The 21,721-nt window shown below is 34.0% G+C and overlaps 2 protein-coding genes across 2 annotated transcripts; both read left to right on the top strand.

Annotated features, from left to right (window-relative positions):
* The first annotated feature begins 218 nt into the window (after nt 1–218).
* Nucleotides 219–2,314, top strand: LOC146535000 (uncharacterized). The gene has a single exon (XM_085193104.1). It carries the CDS (start codon nt 801–803, stop codon nt 1,539–1,541), a length of 741 nt encoding a protein of 246 aa, XP_085049230.1. The 5' UTR covers nt 219–800; the 3' UTR covers nt 1,542–2,314.
* On the top strand, nt 1,806–4,553 carry LOC146534999 (uncharacterized). Its single transcript, XM_085192459.1, has 3 exons — nt 1,806–2,445; nt 2,677–3,852; nt 3,979–4,553. Exons 1-3 carry the CDS (start codon nt 1,806–1,808, stop codon nt 4,551–4,553), a joined length of 2,391 nt encoding a protein of 796 aa, XP_085048585.1.
* The last annotated feature ends 17,168 nt before the right edge of the window (nt 4,554–21,721 follow it).

Here is a 21,721-nt window from a genome sequence, read left to right as displayed (position 1 = left end):
CCGAAGCAGCCATGCCCCGTGAGCACCTGTGTCATGCGGAAGGTTAGGACGCCGTGACGCCGCGCTAACCACTGGCGGAACACTGGACGAACAGCCTCGATCGTCCTCAGGCCGGCAGTTGGTGTTGCCAGCCGAGTTTCCCACAACTCCATTGCGGCTACCCGCACCTCCTCAGTGCGTGCCTGGCTTGCCGGTTCCCCGGACACTAGGCCTATTATTTCTTCATTTGGTTCATATATTTCATTATTTTCCATAATTTTAATTATTATTATTATTTGAGAATCAATAATTAATCAACGAATAATCCTATTTTCATTAAATATACCATCCTCTATTGAATGATATCAAAATTTACCTCCTTCTGAACATTCTTATAATGAACTTCCTATTTTAAGAAATTTCTAATATGGCAGATTATATTCCGGTTCCGGTTCCGGTTACGACAGCGTAAACATCGTTACAGTGCAACTCCCCAATTAATCGTATTTTTTAATATTAAAGTACCACTTCGAAGCTGTTATTATCACAATCTAATAAATATAAGTGTCAAGAAGATCTGGAGATAATAGACTTGGTTTTTCATACGAGAATTATTCTAAATACAAAGTGTGAATGTGAAACGAACAATAGTGAGGTTATCTTAAGTGACAATTAAAAGGAAGTTTATATTGAAACTGACATTGACTTATCAGTGTTACCAGTGACAAATTAAAATTGTCTTTAACTTTTTATTTGTTCTGTCTAAATTTAACCTACCGTCTTCCGTAATATTTAAATATACAAAACAATATTTGGTAGAAATGGATGAACAATTTCAACTTTTATTCGATAAAATGAAAATTGAACTCTCGAAGCAAACAATATCGATAACAGAGTCTATAACGAATACAATTATGGAAAGGATGGAAGAAAAATTACAGCCGATTGTTATGGAAAATCAAAAACTAAAAGCAAATGTAAGAAAGTTAGAAGAAGAAGTAGAACAACTGAAAAGGGAGAAGAAAAATAATAATTTGGTTTTGTTTGGTGTAAAAGAGGAGGAAAAATCATTCACTCAGCTACTAGAAAAAATAAAAAAGATTTTCAAAGAAGATTTAGATATTAACATAGAAGAATGGGAGATTAACAAAATGTTCCGACTTGGCAAAATAAACAGGGAGAATAAAAAACTTCGACCAATTCTTCTGTCCTTATTATCAGAAATGAAAAAAGGTGAAATTATGAAGAATAAAAAGAATTTAAAAGACATGTATATTAAGGATGATTTTTCTAAAGAGACATTGGAGAAAAGGAAAGAACTAGTACCAAAACTGGAGGAAGAGAGGAGGAAGGGGAATATTGCATACCTAAAATATGACAAACTTATTATAAAAGAAAACAAGGACAAGCGTAAGAGACAACTGTCTTCATCGCCCCAGACCAACGCACAACCTAAGAAACAGCAGACATGGACGCCGAAGGACAACAGAGCTAACGCTTTTGATATCATGAGAAATAGATCTAATTCTCTTTCTAACTATACAACTAATAAAAACCAATAGCAATTAACGAGCCGGAAAACTAAACAAAATATCAGGAAAGAAAATGAAAATACAACGAAACAAAACTCTCCCCCAAGCCGACTGGTCCTCGTGGGGGAAAATGACCTAAACCCTCTAAGCAAAAAAATCAAACGAAAAAGAAACACAAATTCAGATATATATATCGCAACTCTAAATGCGAGATCTCTACGAACAGATGAAAAACTCATAGAACTAGAACTGGCGTTAGATAATATCAAATGGGATATAATTGGAATAAGCGAAATGAGACGCCTTGGTGAAGGGATTCAAAATCATAATGGTAAATTTCTTCTACATTACATGGGCGAAACACCTGGGCTGTATGGAGTTGGCTTTCTTGTTAAGAACAACTTGGCTAGCAGAATAGAAGAAATAAGAGGAATTAATGAAAGAATAGCACTCCTCAATATTAAACTACTTTTAAATCATGGAAAAGAAGAAACATGGACTATCATCCAAGCGTATGCCCCAACTGAAACAAATAAAAAAGAAGATACCATAAAAACTGAACATTTTTACAAAGACTTACAATCAACAGTACAAATTTCTAGCAAAAATCTTATTGTAATGGGAGATTTTAATGCCCAAATAGGGACCTGCAACATAGGAGAAGAATATACAATAGGCAAACATGGATATGGTCAAAGAAGCGACAACGGACAACGGTTAGTAACCTTTGCAATGGAAAACAAACTGAGCATTTTAAACAGCTTTTACAAGAAGAAAAAATCTAAAAAATGGACATGGATATCTCCTAGAGGCATGCATATGAATGAAATTGACTTTATATTAACCAATAACAAAAGAGCATTTAAAGATGTGAATACTGTAAACCAGCTTAATTTCAATACAGACCATAGAATGATAAGAACAATACTATCAGGCATTAGAATACAAAAAAGAAGACACATTAATAACAATAATACATACAAAACCACATCAACACTCACTGAAAATAATAAACCATTCCTTGACAACCTGAAAAATGCAATGAACACTATCGAAAAAACCAATTATAAATCAATCCAAGAAAGATACAATGATATTTTGAGTATACTAAAAGGGGGAATCAATAAAACAAACAAACAAAAAAATGAAAGCATTTTATCTGCAGAAACAAAGCAATTGATTAGTGAGAGAAAAGAACTTATACGGAAGGGAAAAAGTAAACAGACAATAGAGAAAATATCGGAACTAAGCAAAAAGATAAACGAGCACATAAGAAAAGACAGGAAAATAAAAAGGCAGAGAACTATAAAAGCTTTTATTAAAAAAACTGGTGGAATCAAGAGAGCCCTAAAAGAATTGAATCAAAAGAAAACAATAATACCAAATATAAAAACAAAAAATGGACACGCCTTAAGTAATAGGCAAGAGATACTCAAAACAGCCACAGACTACTATAGGACACTTTACCAAAGACAAAAAACATCACAGATAGACGATCAAAACTACATAACAACTAAACATTCAGAATTAGTACCCATAATATTACAAGATGAAGTGATGAAGGCTGTAAAAACACAGAAATTAGACAAAGCCCCAGGTTCAGACCAAATATCTAATGAGATAATAAAACACGCAATGCCAGTGCTCGCTCCCATCATAACGAATTTATTCAACGATATATTAGCAACCGAAACCATTCCTAATGATTGGACAAAATCCACTATCACCTTGTTACACAAGAAAGGGGACAAGGGAAACATAGGCAACTACAGACCAATAAGTTTGATGTCGAACATCTATAAGATCTTTTCAAAAATCATATTATCACGGATTACTGTAGCACTCGACGAAAACCAACCGAAAGAGCAGGCGGGTTTTCGCAGCAAATTCTCGACGATAGACCATATTCACGTAGTTAGGCAGGTCCTTCAAAAGTACAAAGAATACAATAAGGCTTACTACTTAGGGTTCGTTGATTTCAACAAGGCTTTCGACTCCGTAGATCATAGTAGCATCTGGAAGGCATTAGAAAGCCAGGGAGTACATGCTAAGTATATCCGGATACTAGAGAAAATCTATTTGAGAAGTAGCGCCAAAGTTAAACTGGAAAGAACAGGGGAAGAATTTCCCATCGAAAGAGGCGTCAGACAAGGAGACCCAATATCACCGAAATTATTCTCTGCAGTTCTAGAAATGGTGTTTAGAAATTTGCGATGGGATGACATTGGGCTCAACATTAATGGAGTAAAACTTAACCATCTACGCTTTGCAGACGATATTATACTGTTTTCGGAGACTCCAGATAGCTTAGAACACATGCTACAACAACTGTCAGATGAAAGTGCCAAAGTAGGCTTAGCAATTAACACATCAAAAACGAACGTTATGACAAACTCGGCTAAAATAGACATTAAAATAAATTATGGACAAATGGAAATAAAATATGTTAATGAATACATATATCTAGGTCAACTATTGTCTACAGAAGATACAATGCAAAAGGAAATAGATAGAAGAATAACAAGCAGTTGGAAACGGTTTTGGTCATTGAGTGAGGTGTTGAAGGACAAGGATATGCCTATTAAAGACAAAAGAAGAGTGTTTAACACATGTGTTCTGCCATGCTTATCATATGGATGTCAAACCTGGTCATTGAACGATAAACAAACTAAAAAAATCAAAATATGTCAAAATGGAATGGAGAGAAGCATTATGGGAGTGAAAAGAAAGGACAAGGTGAAATTACAGATTATAAAGAGCAAAACAAAATTTGAAAACATATACACAACATACAAACGCCTTAAATGGAGGTGGACAGGACACATGCTAAGAGAAAGGATAGAGAAGTGGACACATCTTATTACAGAATGGTACCCGCGTGATAGCAGAAGAAGTAAAGGTAGACCAGCTACACGTTGGGAAGACGATTTCAAAAAGATTGCTGGACCAGCATGGACACGAGTGGCGAAGAATAAAATAAAATGGAAAGCTTTAGAGGAGGCTTTTGTCGAAGGACAAGCTGAAAAAGAGAAACCACTTTAGTTTTAGAATAAAGTAAATGTAATTTTCAGCAATAAAGGCTTATTATTATTATTATTATCCTTTTTTTAGAAATGGCAACCTGATCTAATTTAAATTACCAAAATAGAGCTTCTCCATTAATAGAACAAATTATTTGAAAAAAAAGATTTCTTTCTATATATTTCTTTTATGTGTGCAATAAAGTATATTCTATTCTATTCTATTCTAAAATGATTCCTCACCGCTGAAATGCGTAAAAATGCTCAGAAAAAAGAAATGAAGAAAAAAATTTCAGAAATAATAAATAAAATTATTCCTCACCGTAAACCTTTTGATACTATAATAGTATGTTTTCCTTGGAATGTTCTTTCTCGACAAATATCTCGTCATCATTAAAATATAGTTAATAATACGATAATATATCCAATAAATAATAAGTTTATATTAAAATTATGAAATCATTTTACTAAACCAGTTACTAAGGTTATTACTCCAATAGCTCCTGTTAAGGGTCAAGGTCTAGTCAACTAAGTGATAGGGATGATTATGATTAGACATTAATTTACTTCTCTAGAATAAAGAGTTCTTAAAATAGAAATTACATAAGATTGAATAATTGCTACGGCAGATTCAAGAATTAATAATAAAATTTGAACAATAATTAAAATAATTAATAAATAATTAAGTATTTTAATACCTGTATTACTTAATAAAGTTAAAAGTAAATGGCCTGCAATTATATTAGCTGTTAATCGAACTGCTAAAGTTCCAGGTCGAATAATATTACTAATAGTTTCAATTAGTACTATAAAAGGTATTAAAATAGTTGGTGTTCCCTGAGGAATTATATGAATAAATATATGTTGTGTATTATTTAATCCCGTCAAAAACATAAATGTAAAATGAAAGCCAAGTTCAGTAATAAAACATATGCTTTCAGCGATAAAAGAAGTGAGATGTAAATGTATGCCAAGTTCAATGGTCAGTCCTGAAATTTATTTTTAACAATATAAAATATTTTATAACAACTGTAAATGCCCATTCTTCTTACAACTTGGAGACTTTATTTATGTCTAATATCTGATTTGGCTAGTTTTCAAATTAATTTACATCGATATAAATGAATGTATTCAAATTGTATTCTACTCAGATTCTATTGTAAATTCATATGAAAATGAATTCATCAATTCATGTTAAAAATAAATTTCAGGACTGACCATTGAACTTGGCATACATTTACATCTCACTTCTTTTATCGCTGAAAGCATATGTTTTATTACTGAACTTGGCTTTCATTTTACATTTATGTTTTTGACGGGATATCATTACTTTTTGTACAGAAATCATAAGTAGAAAGGTTTATAATGTAATCAAAATCAAAATATTCTTTATTCAATTAGGCCATTACAAGTACTTTTCCTATAGGAAGCTACTACGGCAAGAAACTCAATAGTTGCTCAATAAAAAACTCATAGGACATTTCTGTTCGCCGAATAAACCAAGTAGGACACCATTGTGATAATACACTTCTATCTTAATCTATCTATCTATATATATAAAAGGACGTGTCCTCACTGACTGAGGTAAGACGCACGCACAGCCGTAACCGCTGTGCGTAGAAACGTTAAATTTGGACAAAAGTTTACTTTCGTAATCTGGACATCCACTAAGAAGGGATTTTGAAAAATTTTAACCCTAAAGGGGTGAAATAGGGGCTCAAAGTTTGTATGGAAAAAAAATTTAATCGGCACCGATTTTTATAAAATTTGAAATTTCGATTTTTAAAAGTATTTAATTGAACACGTGTTTCATCGTTTTCTAGAATTCTCCCCCTAAGCAAATAAGGGGTTGAAAGTTTATATGGAAAAATTCTTATCTCCCAACGATTTTTATAAAATTTGATATTTAGACTCTTAAAAATATTTAATTGAACATCTGTTTCATGGTTTTCTAGAATTCAGCCCCTAAAGGTGCAAATAAGGGGTTGAAAGTTTGTATGGAAAAATCTTTAAATCGCCACCGATTTTTATAAAATTTGATATTTAGACTCTTAAAATATTTAATTGAACATGTGTTTCATGGATTTCTAGAATTCACCCCCTAAGGGTGCAAATAAGGGGTTGAAAGTTTGTATGGAAAAATCTTTAAATCGCCACCGATTTTTATAAAATTTGAAATTTTGACTCTTAAAAATATTTCATTGAACATAAGTTTCGTGGTTTATTTTAATTCATCCCCTAGGGGTGTAAATAAGGGGTTGAAAGTTTATATAGAAAAATCTTTAAATCGCCACTGATTTTTATAAAATTTGAAATTGAGACTCTTAAAAATATTTTATTGAACACGTGTTTCAAAGTTTATTAGAATTCACCCCTAAGCAATAAGCAAGCGAAGCTGCGCGCGTCCGCTAGTACTGTACAAATCTACTGCAGCCTTTATTTCGGAAGTAGCTCCGTACGTAGTTAAGCAAAGCATGTCTTCTGTAGAAGAGTAAAGATTCCCGTTTCGAGCGCTAGTGTAGATACTTAAATCATTCCAGTTACGACATACGTACTCTACCATAGTCTCGCGCAATTTATTAGTTTGTTGTATATCAATACGCTCAAACGAAGAATATGCAATAGCATGGAAGAGACAGCTCCCATCGGGAGGCATTGGAACAATTCGGTGTAAGGTTCTTGTTTCAACCACAAGCAATTCTATTGAACGACTCATTGTTTAACATGTCTTGGAAAAAATATAAACAATAAGTTTATTAAGTGCTGACGGTACAAATCTGAATTGATATGATCCCAAGGTCGACTTCGTTCTCTGCCGTTTCCACAAGTGTTCCTAAAACCAGTAAAATCATGAAACCCAGGCCAAAAAAACCATTAAAATATGAGCGCCTTCGTACAATAAAATATATCTAATATAATTAGGTATTTACTTTTTTATTATGGTCAATAATATTATGTTTTATTACTCTTAAGACGATATTTAATTATATATGAAAATTTATTATATTTATCTATGAATCTCGACTATAGTTTTTATTTTGTTGATTAAATGACAGTTGTCAGATTAGAAAATAATGAATGTATGCTGCGTTTAGAAATCTGATATATTTATTATTATTTTTTTCTAATTTCATTATTTTGTTGGAATAACTCAACACGCAATGCCTCCAGAGTTCGATGGAAAGAGGGGAACTGAGTGTCTTAACACTAGGTTCCCTCTGTCTACCCCGCTATGTGTGGGATACACCGTAAAGCGGATTTATTTATTGGAACGAAGTTCCTTACGGCAGGCTTGGAAGGGATAGGGATTTCGCTGCGTGAACGAACTGAAAAAAATGTGATAGTAAAACCGTAAGAAAAATGCGTGGAATAAAACCGTTAAATGAGACGTGCGCAGGCGCGACAGTCGCATACACAGACGAGTAATGTATAATACCTTTCTCTTTCTCCCTCTTTCTTTTTTTAGTTGATAATTTGAATTACGATGTTTTTTTATTTTAAGTAATTTATTACATATTTCCTAAAATACTGAATTTTCTAAATACTTTCTTGTACTTAAATAAAAACAAATCAGCAAAATTTAAGAGATAAATCAAGAAAACCTACATAAAATTGAGCACGACTTTTTTTGCAATTTGTGTCGATTCTACATTAGCCGAAGGACTCGTCGTTCGTCGAACTTCGTTCCTAACTGGTGTCCCACGACACCACATTTTGGCTTTTTTTATTATTTTGTTTAAGTAATTTTTAATTTTCTCTTATTTTTTTATTAACAATTACTTAAATTTTTACTGTTAATAATTACTTTATAATTACTTCTGTTAAGATAGCTGGTAGGCTGACAATGTTTCAAAATAAAAATCAAATCAGCTTCACTCTGTATCCCGCACACAGAAGAGTAGACAGAGAGAACCTAGTGTTAAAACACTCAGTAACTAGTAACCAGTAACCAGTCAGGTTTTACAGTCACACTTTATGCCCCTGTGCCACGACTGACCTTACAGATAGTATATTATTATTAAATTTTATATATATTTCTATCAATATAATTACTTTTTAAAAGCTTTTATTTATATTTATTTTTTAGTGTATTTTTTTCTGCTTTAGGATTCTGTACCTCGAAAGCAATAAAACAGAACCCTTATAGGAGTTAGTACTTAAATATTGTAATAATAATTTGTTATAATAATTTGTTATTTGTTATCATTGTGCCGATAGTGGTTTCGGTTAACGGTTTAATAGCGAAAAGCCTCGACCAACACCTTAAGAGGCTATCGCTTAGCTGTTGGATCAAGAACCGGATACAGAAGGCAGTATTACTTGAGACGGCACGTATTGTGCGGAGGTTCCTCTCTCTGGAGCCCTAGCCACCGATGGCTTGGACCCTTGTCCCGCCCTCGGAAGAGTGGTTTTTTTATATTTTTAAATGTATCTTTTTTATAATAATTTATATTTAAAAATGTAAAAGTGATTCACTAATTTAATAAAAGTTCTTCAGGTATTTAATATCAAATACGTTAATCGACTATGCAAATGCTCTTAGTATAATAAGTACTAAAATGTTTAAATTATCTATATATATAAAAGGACTTGTCCTCACTGACTGAGATAAGACGCACGCACAGCCGTAACCGCTGATGGTAGAAACGTTAAATTTGGACAAAAGTTTACTTTCGTAATCTGGACATCCACTAAGAAGGGATTTCGAAAAATTTTAACCTTAAAGAGATGAAATAGCGGTTCAAAGTTTTTATGGAAAAAAATTTAAATCGGCACCGATTTTTATAAAATTTGAAATTTAGATTTTTAAAGGTATTTAATTGAACACGTGTTTCATCGTTTTCTAGAATTCTCCCCTCTTATTATTCCCCCCCTAGAGAGAACCTTTAGGGGTACAAATATTCATAAATATTCATAAAATTTGAAATTCAGACTCTTAAACGTATATAATTAAACATATGTTGTATGGTTTTCTAGAATTCACCCCCTAAGGGTGCAAATAAGGGGTTGAAAGTTTATATAGAAAAATTTTTAAAACGCCACCGATTATTATAAAATTTGCAATTTAGACTTAAAAATATTTCATTGAACACATGTTTTATGGGTTATTAGAATTCACCCTTAAATAGGCAATCGAAGCTGCGCGCGTCCGCTAGTAATAAATAATAATGAAGGATGTTAATCCATTTATTATATTTTTATATTTTTACGTGAAGCCCTTGAAGTCCACATGATGACAGGCTTTCTCAGGACATAAATTAGAGTCATTTTCAGCTACAAATGGAGACATATCTTATCTTAAAATATACTTGAAAGCATCGTGTTGTTTTCGATGGCTTACGTAAGTAATAGTGAAGTTAGTCTACAAAACAAATAAAATATTTACTAACGTGTGACATAAATAAAAGCAAATTATATATATATTAATTATATATATTAATAAAAGCAAATATATATAAATAATGCATTGCTCTTATTTTGTTGGCAGGCGCTATGCCTAAAAATCAGTTATCATTAACTTTGATTGCTATGCTTTCATTACAGGTGCTATAAGTAAATGTTCCTAATTGAATCTATTTATTGAAAAATTATAAGAAAATATTTAAAAAAATACTAGTTTCGGATTTTTCCCTTGACATACACCCAATTACTTAACCGGATGCTAAATTTCACCATTCTAGATCATCTGGAACTTGGTTAACATTAAGGTCTATAGGTCAGTCACCCCCCTAAAAATTTACGATTTTTGGACGTCATTATCTAAATAACTGTTTGAGCTGTGTTTATGAAATTTTATGCACGTATGCAGGTAGGGGGTCTAAATATTTGAGCCAAATATGACAGCTTTAGGTGGAATAGTTTTTGAGTTACGAATAGGTAAAAAGTGACTTCAAATCGTTCGTGTAAAATAACACACGGTGCTGCTCGCCAGTTTTGTTTGTAAAAACACTTGTCTACGCGCTCCGCGCGTTTTAAATCATCCATAAATTATAAATCTTAATCATAATGTTAAAGATAATGAAAGGGATATATTAAGATGACTTGTTCTAGTAAAAATATATGGGAATAAACCTAAAAAAATATTAAATAAAATAAAAAAGAATAATGAAATAAAAATAAAAGTTGATCCATTAATTCTATTTGGTTCTAATAAAGTTTTAAATTCATTATGAAGTTTATTAGAAATAAAATTTCATAATAAATAATGACGATTAGGAAAAAATCAGAAAGATAAAGGAATAAATAATAATCCAATAAATGTTCTAATTCAATTAAATGGGAAATTAAATAAATTTGTTGAAGGATCAAAAATTGAAAAAAGATTATTTATCATTTTCAAAAAATTTTTTTAAAATTATTTTTATTAATTTTTTTAAAATTAAAATTATTTTTATAATTATACTAGCGACCCCCTTGCGGCTTCGCCCGCTTTTACTACTGGATTATTCATATAATGTATGTTTGCAAAGCATTTAAGATAATGTGAAAATTAATTAAACTCTAATGCAGCCCGCATTTTCGTAGTTTCAATAAGGATTTTCCAATTGTTTTACTCGGCAAGGATTTTTTTAGTAGGTACCGTAATTTTAAATCTGTGCTACTAATCTTTTCAAGTACTTATTAAAATATATTTAAATTACTATTTTTAGATAGTTAAATGACATTAAATAATACATTCAACTCGAATTATCCAATACGTGCAAACGCATCTAAATCTTCGTTGCTATAAAGGCAGGCGGGTTTTTTTTTTCGAGCTTGTGGTTAATGCTGAAGAGGGTATTCTGTCCCTGATGAAAAGCAAGCACTACGTGGCTGCCTGTGACGAAAATTAAATAGAATGCATCGGCCGGGAATTGAACCCGGGCTGCCCGCGTGGCAGGCGAGCATTTTACCACTGAACCACCGATGCGTGTAAGGCAGGCGGGCGCGGCGGACTCGCTTGTATAAGCATAACGTCGCGAGGCGCGTTTCGCAGCATAGGATTTTTTGATATTGTAACAACTTCTAAAGTATTTATTAAAATGAAAAACAGAAAAAACAGTTTTGATCTACATTAAATGGCCAACGTAACTAATATACTTATTTATATGCTGAGAGTAAGGGATAAGTGAAACTTGACTCGATACAGTTGATATGTGAACGGCGTGATGTGTCAATAATTAAATGCGTTTTTCTCTAAAACTATTCGCAATTTCGAAATAGTTTAAAAAGCAAATTTTATCTTCGTTTAACGTAGAAATTTAATAAAGTATTTTAAAGGATAAGGATTAATACCATTATGGAAAAATATCCCTCACAATAAAAAATATATTGAAATTACTATTTTTAGACAGAAATATGATCACTACACGTTATCCTTAAAAGATAAAAATATGCTATCGCGAACTTTTTTGTAGATCTTATTAAGAGGAACAATACTCTAGTACATTATTTTCATGTAGTACTTAACATTAAAGCAGCGCATGCGCGAAAGTGTCTCAACGGGTAGGACTTTATACATATTTATCGTATTTATGTTAATTTATATAAGAATATACAAATAATAAACTATATATAAACCTTCCCTGAGAAATACTCGACCTAATGGTGAAGACCGCATAAAAATCCGTTGGGTGGTTTAGAAGAAGAAGAGTTAGAAATTTCAGACAGACACAAAAAGCGACTTTGTTTTATAAGATATAGGAAATAAAATAATTTATAATTATAAAACTAATAAAAATAGAAATAAAAAATAATAATGAAATTATTCAATTGATAGGTATTATTTGAGGAATAAAAGAATATTACAAAAAGTAATAATTTAAATTTGACATATTTATGTTATTTATTAACTAATTCTTTATCATTAGAAGTAAATGCTAATTTACTATAAAATGGTTTAAGAGACCAGTACTTGCTTTCAGTCATCTAATGAATAATTATTAATTCAATTAATAAAGTTTCTTATAGGGATTCTTTCAATAACAATAGGTATAAAACTATGATTTGCCCCACAAATTTCAGAACATTGACCATAATAAATTCCAGGACGATTAATAAAAAATCTAGTTTGATTTAATCGTCCTGGATTAGCGTCAATTTTTACTCCTAATGATGGAATTGTTCAAGAGTGAATTACATCTGTAGCTGTAACTAAAATACGAATTTGATTATTTATAGGTAAAATAATTCGATTATCAACATCTAAAAGTCGAAAATTATTTAAATTTTCATTAGATTGAATTATATATGAATCAAATTCAATGTTATTAAAATCAGAATATTCATATCTTCAATATCATTGATGTCCAATTGATTTTAATGTAATTAAAGGATTATTAAGTTCATCTATAAATTAATTTTTAACAAAAACAAAAACCGACTTCTAACAACGAACGGTGTCAAGCTAATGCTAATACAACACCTTTACTACAATATCTAATTACTAAGCCTGTTCTACTGAGCACCGACTTCAAAATTATAAAATCTTTGTAAAATTATTTTTCACTTTTTAGTTCGTTGTTAGAAGTCGGTTTTTGATTTTGTTAAAAAATAATTTATTTTACGATTTTAAGTGATGGGTAGATCTTAAAATGATGCTTCTTGAACGAGTGGTGATGGTGGTGGTAGTGGTTGTCAACGAGTGGTTGTGGTTGTCCCATGTAAAACTTCATTTAATTAGGGTTTATTTTTGCGCAAAGTAACATTTTGGTATATTGACAAGAACATACATAAAAAGTATTCGGGCGAATTGGAAATCTCCCTTTTTTGAAGTTGGTTGAAAATGAGAACATTCTCTTTTTTGAGGTTGATTGAAAAGAAATGTAACGATCAGGAATCTCACTTCTGACATCGAGTTAAAAAGTTTTTGCTTGTAACTATTACAGTATAATCAATTTTTTACCAAAAAAAACAAACTTTCTCAAATTTCACCGGATTCCATAATCGGAATCTAGCCAAACTTTCACCAAATTATTCTTGAAGTGTATCCTTTCAAATAAAATAAGAATCATCAAAATCAGTTTGCGCGACATTAAGTTATGCGTCTATTTGTCGCGCACATACCTAATGCAAATTTAAGACTTATGTGATTTTCTCATGGATACCATTGTCAGACATGGACCAAAAAAAAATGGGACCATTCGGGAAGCTTCACCTTTCAAATAAAAAAAAAATATCAAAATCGGTTCACCCAGTCAAAAGTTATGAGGTAACAAACATAAAAAAAAATAATAAAAAAAAAAATAAAAAAAAAAAAAAATACAGTCGAATTGATAACCTCCTTTTCTTACAGAAGTCGGTTAAAAATATATAACAATCGTAATGATGGAAGTGCAATAAAAATTAAAGTAATAGCTGGTAAAATAGTTCAAATTAATTCAATTATTTGACCCTCTAATAAAAATCGATTAATATAATTATTGAAAAATAAATTTATTATTAAATATGCTACTAAAATTGTAATTATAATTAAAATAATTAATGTATGGTCATGAAAAAAAAAAATTTGTTCTATTAATGGAGAAGCTCTATTTTGGTAATTTAAATTAGATCAGGTTGCCATTTCTAAAAAAAGGATATTCCTTTATAAATGGGGTTTAAATCCATTACATATAATCTGCCATATTAGAAATTTCTTAAAATAGGAAGTTCATTATAAGAATGTTCAGAAGGAGGTAAATTTTGATATCATTCAATAGAGGATGGTATATTTAATGAAAATAGGATTATTCGTTGATTAATTATTGATTCTCAAATAATAATAATAATTAAAATTATGGAAAATAATGAAATATATAAACCAAATGAAGAAATAATAGGCCTAGTGTCCGGGGAACCGGCAAGCCAGGCACGCACTGAGGAGGTGCGGGTAGCCGCAATGGAGTTGTGGGAAACTCGGCTGGCAACACCAACTGCCGGCCTGAGGACGATCGAGGCTGTTCGTCCAGTGTTCCGCCAGTGGTTAGCGCGGCGTCACGGCGTCCTAACCTTCCGCATGACACAGGTGCTCACGGGGCATGGCTGCTTCGGGGGTTACTTGTGTCGGATCGCCGGGAGGGAGCCCGACGCTCGCTGCCACCGCTGCGACGACTGCCTCGATGAGACGGCCCAGCACACGTTGGAGGTGTGCTCAGCCTGGGCGTCTGAACGTCGCGCTTTGCGCGACGTCATAGGGGACGACCTTTCCCTGCCGGCCGTGGTCAAGGCTATGGCCGGCAGCGAGACGTCGTGGGATGCGGTCTCATCCTTCTGCGAGGCAGTGGTGCTCGAGAAGGAGTCGGCGGAACGGGCGAGGGAGGCTTTTGCCGAAGTCGCCATCCGCCGTAAGAGACCGGGTCGCCGGAGGGCGGCACACGATCGCCGCCTTCCGCCCTAATGTGCTAGAGGGCGGTCAGCTTGGGGAAGCTGACCGCCTACCAACCTGGCCCGAGTAGGCGCGCACAGGTTGCTCCCGCGCGCTACTCCGAGCAGGCCGTCGAGGGTGCCCACACACCCTTGACTCCGCGACGTGCCTTGCAGGCTCCCGCCGCCGCGTTTCGCGGAAGACTCACGTCCCCGTGTCTCGCGGCCAGTGGCGGTGGAGGAGGAGCACCGTGAGGTTTTAGTGGGTATTGGGATTGGCCTTCAGCCGGTCCACGAGTCCCACATAACCCGCTCGAGTCCCCACTCGGGCCGGTATCCGTCAAAAGGCCTTGGTGAAAGTTCCTTTAAGGTTTCCCGATCTACTGGCAACCTTTCTTATCACCGCTAGGCTGTCCACCACCTGATTTTGTAGGTCAGACGCAAGTATGGCTTCGTCCTGCTCTTTCTCGGATGGTAGAGACATGTCCGAGAGCCTGGAGCTAGCCCTGGCCAGTACGGCCGCAGCGCTGTCAGACACCTCCTGTTCTGACCTCAGCGGCAACTCCTTCCTTTCTGCCTCACCGAGACCTTTCCGTCTCCTCATGGCAACCACTTTTGGCGCCGGTCTATCTGGCTCTCCTTCACCAGAAGACCCCGACTGATCGATCGGCTTCCGAGGCCTCTTCCGCCTGTCCTTCAGGTATTGTGCCCGTGTCCTTGACTTCTCTGACACCATCGACACAAAACTTTCAGTATCTGAGTCCTTTGACTCCAACACTCCCCACAACCGTCCATATGATGATCCGGACCCTCGTCTCGACCTGACACTACCGACAGTCGACATTCCGTCATCAACGTCCAATCTGGTCAGAACCACTCTCGGCTCCTTCCACACTCCTACGTTCTGGCCATCACCAACTGACCCCTGCGCAGCGACACTCGAAACAGACACTCTTCGAGACGCCGCAACAACACCAACAACTTCCTCCGCCTTAAGCACATCTACTCCTCCCTTCTCAGGCAACATCACATCGCCGCCCTTCTCGGGCTCAACACACTCCACCTCATCGTTTTGGTTTTTTGTTTTTAGAAATTCCATGTTGTTCCCACGAGTGTGGGGGAAAAACGCTTGTTCCGCCGACTCCTTCTCGAGCACCACTGCCTTGCAGAAGGATGAGACCGCATCCCACGACGTCTCGCTGCCGGCCATAGCCTTGACCACGGCTTGTCACGCCACTTACCGCCAGCACCTTCCCGCGCATTCCCGCGGGTTGTATACCACCTTGAAGGCCCCTCGGAGCCCGAACGATCGACACCAGTTTCAACTGAATCCGAGCGGGGAAAACTGAAAAAATCGGTTTTCGCCACTTACCGCCCGCACCTTCCCGCGCATTCCCGCGGGTTGTATACCACCTTGAAGGCCCCTCGGAGCCCGAACGATCGACACCAGTTTCAACTGAATCCGAGCGGGGAAAACTGAAAAAATCGGTTTTCGCCACTTACCGCCCGCACCTTCACCTTCCAACTTCGGGTTGTATACCACCTTGAAGGCCCCTCGGAGCCCGAACGATCGACACCAGTTTCAACTGAATCCGAGCGGGGAAAACTGAAAAAATCGGTTTTCGCCACTAACCGCCGGCACCTTCCCGCGCATTCCCGCGGGTTGTATACCACCTTGAAGGCCCCTCGAAGCCCGAACGATCGACACCAGTTTCAACTGAATTTAACTGAATTGAATAGAAAATATATTAATCATAAATTTTCTCTAATTAATAAAGCTGAAATTAATCAACCAATGTTATTAATTGAAGAAAAAGCTATTAATTTACGTAAAGAAGTTTGATTAAATCTTCCTACAGCTCCAATTATTACATTAAAAATTATAATAAAAATTAAAAAAATAAAATTTATATTATAAGATAATAAAATTATTGGTGAAATTTTTTGTCATGTTATTAAAATAAATCTATTAAATCATGATAATCCTTCTATAATATTAGGAAATCAAAAATGAAAAGGAACAGAACCTATTTTTATTAATATTGCAGAATTTATAATAATTGATAATAAATCATTAATAAATATTTTTATAAGAAATAAATTCAATAGGATAGAAAATAAAAAATTAATTGATGCAATAGATTGAGTTAAAAAATATTTTAAGGAAGCTTCTGAATTTAATAGATTATTGGGGGAAGAGATTAAGGGGATAAATCTAAGTAAATTAATTTCTAAGCCAATTCAGCATCCTAATCATGAATTTGATGAAATAGAAATTATAGTTCTGAAAAATAAAATAAATAAGAAAAATATTTTATTGGAATTATTAATTAATAAAATAAAAAATAAGAATAAAATATTCTAAAGATGAATTTATATTCATTATAAAAAAATTATATTTTAGTGTAAAATGCACAATAATTTTTGTCTCGTGTGTGTCTCACTGTCGTGTGTGTTCTCTGTCATGCAGAGGTCACAGTGTGAGGAACCGGAGGGCGTGGTGTGTACTCACCCTACCGCCACGCAGGTGCAGTGATGTGATAGGAGCTGTATTTGCTATTTTAGGGGGTTTTGTTCATTGATATTCTCTATTTACTGGATTATTATTAAATCCTTATTTATTAAAAATTCAATTTATTTCCATATTTATTGGTGTTAATTTAACATTTTTTCCTCAACATTTTTTAGGATTAGCTGGTATACCCCGTCGTTATTCTGATTACCCAGATAATTTTATATCATGAAACTATGAAAAAATGCTCAGAAAAAAGAAATGAAGAAAAAGATTTCAGAAATAATAAATAAAATGAATGAATGAAAAACTTAAGCCCACGTAAGTTGTGGAAATTTCTGGAATCGCTAGGCATTGGCCGGCAACGTAAGGATTTGAATTGCAATCTAGACGTTGATGCCTTGAATAAACACTTTGCCTCGATAACATCTATGGACAACACAATTGAAGCAAATACATTGAATTATATCAACTCCTTGCCGTCTCCCACAATCGTTCCTTTTAACTTTGCTTCTATAACCTCATCCCAGGTAAGAAACAGTATCCTAGCCATCAAATCTGATGCTTCTGGTTATGATGGCATCAACCGCAAAATGATTATTTTGCCCTTGGAAGTCTTAGTTCCAGTCATTACCCATATTTTAAATTTTTCTATTTCCCATAACACTTTTCCCAGTTTGTGGCGCATTGCCCGCATTATCCCCATACCCAAAACCAAAGATCCAAAATCCTTCTCTCACTACCGTCCTATCTCCATCCTTCCTTTCTTGTCAAAGGTCTTGGAACGTATTGTTTTTCAGCAACTAAATCAATATCTATTTGACAACCATATATTATCCGAGTTCCAGTCTGGATTCCGTAACGGGCATAGCACAGTCACTACTTTGATTAAAGTTTGTGACGATATCAGACTTAGCATGGACAAACAAAATCTTACAGTCATTGCTTTGCTGGACTTTAGCAACGCCTTTAATTCTGTTGATACTGATCTCTTGGTTGCTGTTCTGCGTTCAATAAATATCTCTCCTGAAGCCACTGAGTGGTTCAGAAGCTATTTATGTGATCGGCAACAGTACGTTCAAGCCAATGACAAGTCATCTTCCCTTTGCTCTCTTTCTGCCGGTGTTCCCCAAGGTGGTGTCCTCTATCCTCTCCTTTTCTCCATTTTTATTAATTCAGTTTCCCAAAATCTCTCGCTCTTCCTTTCATCTATATGCTGACGACCTTCAAATTTACTTAGCCGCCCCGTTTGATGATGTTAGTGAGGCTATTCATAAGCTTAACGAAGATTTGCGGAATGTTAGTAGGTGGAGCAAATCTTTTGGCTTAACTGTCAATCCTGCCAAGTCACAAGTCAGTATTATTGGTGGCTCTAAGCAACTAAAAAAACTTGACCAGAATAGCCTCCCTGCTATACAGTTTGGCGGCGTCGATTTGAGTCTGAGTCCATCTATTAAGAACCTTGGTATTATTTATTTTTTTTATTTTTTTTTATTTTATTTTACAGAAAACAACAGCATATTAATAACTACTTATAAAAAAAAAAAAACTTATACAAAAAAATAAAGCCAATTATAGTTTTCTACTTATAAATATTATCTAAGTACAGTACAGAGCTACACAAATTTAAACATATTATTAGAAAAAAAAAAAGATACATATTTAAATATTTAAATAAAAAAAGAAATAACCAAATAAAACCAAACAAAAAGTAATAATATATACCAAAAATAATAAAAAAAAATAATAATAATAAGATAAAATGCCCCATTAGTGTGTGTGTGTTGTGTGTGTATCTATGTGTGTATGTATGTGTGTGTATGTATATGTGTGTGTGTGTATAACAATAAGCAATTATGTAGATTGAAACCGTTTAATTTGGTTTCTAAAAGAATCTGCAGATAAATGGAAGAGATCAATATGAGCATACTTTTTATTGTATAATAATGGTACACGAGAGAAAAAAGAGTTATCCGCGTATTTAGTATGTGATGTAGGTACATAAAATAGATTAGACTGGGCTATTCTAGTTCTTTTTATAGGTACGTTGATATTTAGACATGAAAGCAATTCGGGTGAATCAATGCTGCCTGACAGAAGATTATAAATTATCATCAAGTCCAATAATTCACGACGATCACTTAGCGAAGCAATATGAAAGTGTTTACAGCTTTCCTCATAGGTCCCAAAATTCCTATATATTTTAAAGTTCAGGTGTTTAATAAACTTTACTTGTATAGCTTCAATAGCATTTATATATTTAGCAAACTGAGGATTCCAGATACAACTACCATACTCTAATATGCTTCTTACAAGCGCAAAATAAACACTCTTTATACAATTAATGTTTTTGAAGGGTTTACATGAACGAATAACAAAACCTAAATATTTGTAAGCTTTATTCGTAATGTAATTAATATGTTCATTCATTTGCAATTTGCTATCCAATAAAATACCTAAATCACGAACCAAATGAGTTTTGTTAATCGGAGAGTTATTAATAATATAGGCATGATCGATTAAAGTGTTTTTTCGTGTAAAAGTAATTTGACTGCATTTTTCGACATTGACAGTAATCCTATTGTTTCTATAATATTGACTTAACCTATCTAAGTCGCTTTGGATCAATAAGCAGTCTGTAATGCTGTTCACTTTCATGTACACCTTCTTATCGTCTGCAAACATTGAAAACTTAGAATGTTTAAAGCAATCTCTTATATCAAAAAGATATATATTATATAGCAGTGGTCCTAGATGTGAGCCTTGGGGTACTCCAGAAGTGATACAGACGTAATCAGATCGAGACCCCCCCAATCTAACAGCTTGCTTTCTATTAGATATATAAGACTTCATCCAACGAAATAAATCTCCTCGTATACCTAAGGCATATAGTTTTTTCATAAGGATAACATGGTCCACGCGGTCAAACGCTTTCTCGAAATCTGTATAAATTACGTCAACTTGATATCCCTCGTCCATGTATTTCAAAATGTCACTTGTAAACCCAATCAGATTAGAATTAGTTGATCGCCTTTTCATAAATCCATGTTGATTATTAGGTATGGCTCTGCTGAGAACAGAATACAATTTAGTATATATTAGTTTTTCTAGCACTTTACCCAATATATTCAAAATAGATATAGGACGATAGTTTATAATTAGAGTTTCGGATCCTTTTTTATGTATAGGTATGATGTGTGCTTCTTTCCATTTAGATGGGAAAATACCTTCACTCAGTGATTTATTATATAAAAGCATTAAAGGAAAAGCAACCTCTTTAGCACAGTTTTTGAAAAATACTGAAGGTATATTATCACTACCAGGACCTTTTCGTATATTAAGCGATTCAAATACCTTCAGAATTTCTGTCTCTGTAAGCCTAATCATATATAAATTTTCGTCTGAAAAGGAGGAAACATTATAACTTTGTTCGGTATAATTTAGCGTGGAATCAATAAAGACACTTTTAAAATATTTATTGAAACCTTGACAGATTTTTAGTTCGTCGTCATAGATTTCGTTGTCGTAATACAAGATGCTGGGATAATTCGATGCTTTCTTACGTTTCGACCTAACATACGTGTGCAAAACTTCCGGTGATTTCAATATATGATCCTGAATGTAAAGTATGTAACGCTTAAAGCATGTTTTTTGCATCTGCTTTTGCCTATCCCTCAAAAGTTTAAATTCATCATAGTCCAATAAATTACCATATACTTTCCATTTATGGTGTATTTTATATTTTTCCCTAATAACATTTATTAAAGCCCTAGAGTACCAAACAGGATAATTGTGTCTACCTCCCACGGCATGCTTAGGCACGAAATCATTAATTAATTTATATAAAATTTCGTAAAAACAATTTAAAGATTCATCTACTGATTTATTTTGAAAAATAATATTCCAATTAATTAAAGAAAGTTCCTTCTTTATACGATCATAGTCTGCTTTCTGAAATAAATATTTTATAAACTTTCCAAGACGAACCTCGGCTGTAAAAATCTCAATACTGTCAATTTCTAATGCCGGGTGATATTTATCTTCACTTAGTAAAGGATCGGTTGAAATTGATATATTTAAGTTAGTATTAGCTATAACTAAATCTAAAATATTTCCACTGAAATTGGAATATTTATTGAGTTGCAGGAGTCCATGAAACTGTAATGCATTCAGGAAAGTAACAGCAGTATTAAATGTTTCATTGGTGCCTTCTTTTGCACAAGTTGGCCCTCCTCGTGAATCCCATTGTATACTGGGCATATTGAAGTCGCCCAATAATATGACATGATCATCAGGATGAGCTTGCATTACGGCATTCAAAGAATCCAACACTAAAGCTAATCTCTGAGAATGCT

This window comes from Heliconius melpomene, chromosome 11 (assembly GCF_056956725.1).
Source record: "Heliconius melpomene rosina isolate 202511_hmr_F chromosome 11, ASM5695672v1, whole genome shotgun sequence".
NCBI classification, from domain to species: Eukaryota; Metazoa; Arthropoda; class Insecta; order Lepidoptera; family Nymphalidae; genus Heliconius; species Heliconius melpomene.
This window is presented reverse-complemented; position numbering and strand designations above follow the sequence as displayed.

What these genes read in the sequence shown, in the direction of transcription:
- LOC146535000 (XM_085193104.1), top strand. Translation starts at nt 801, where the DNA reads ATGGATGAACAATTTCAACTTTTATTCGATAAAATGAAAATTGAACTC.
- LOC146534999 (XM_085192459.1), top strand. Translation starts at nt 1,806, where the DNA reads ATGAGACGCCTTGGTGAAGGGATTCAAAATCATAATGGTAAATTTCTT. An exon ending in GATAAGAACAATACTATCAG is followed by an intron (nt 2,446 to 2,676) that starts GCATTAGAATAC and finishes TTTTATCTGCAG; the next exon opens with AAACAAAGCAATTGATTAGT. An exon ending in ACAACAACTGTCAGATGAAA is followed by an intron (nt 3,853 to 3,978) that starts GTGCCAAAGTAG and finishes ACATATATCTAG; the next exon opens with GTCAACTATTGTCTACAGAA.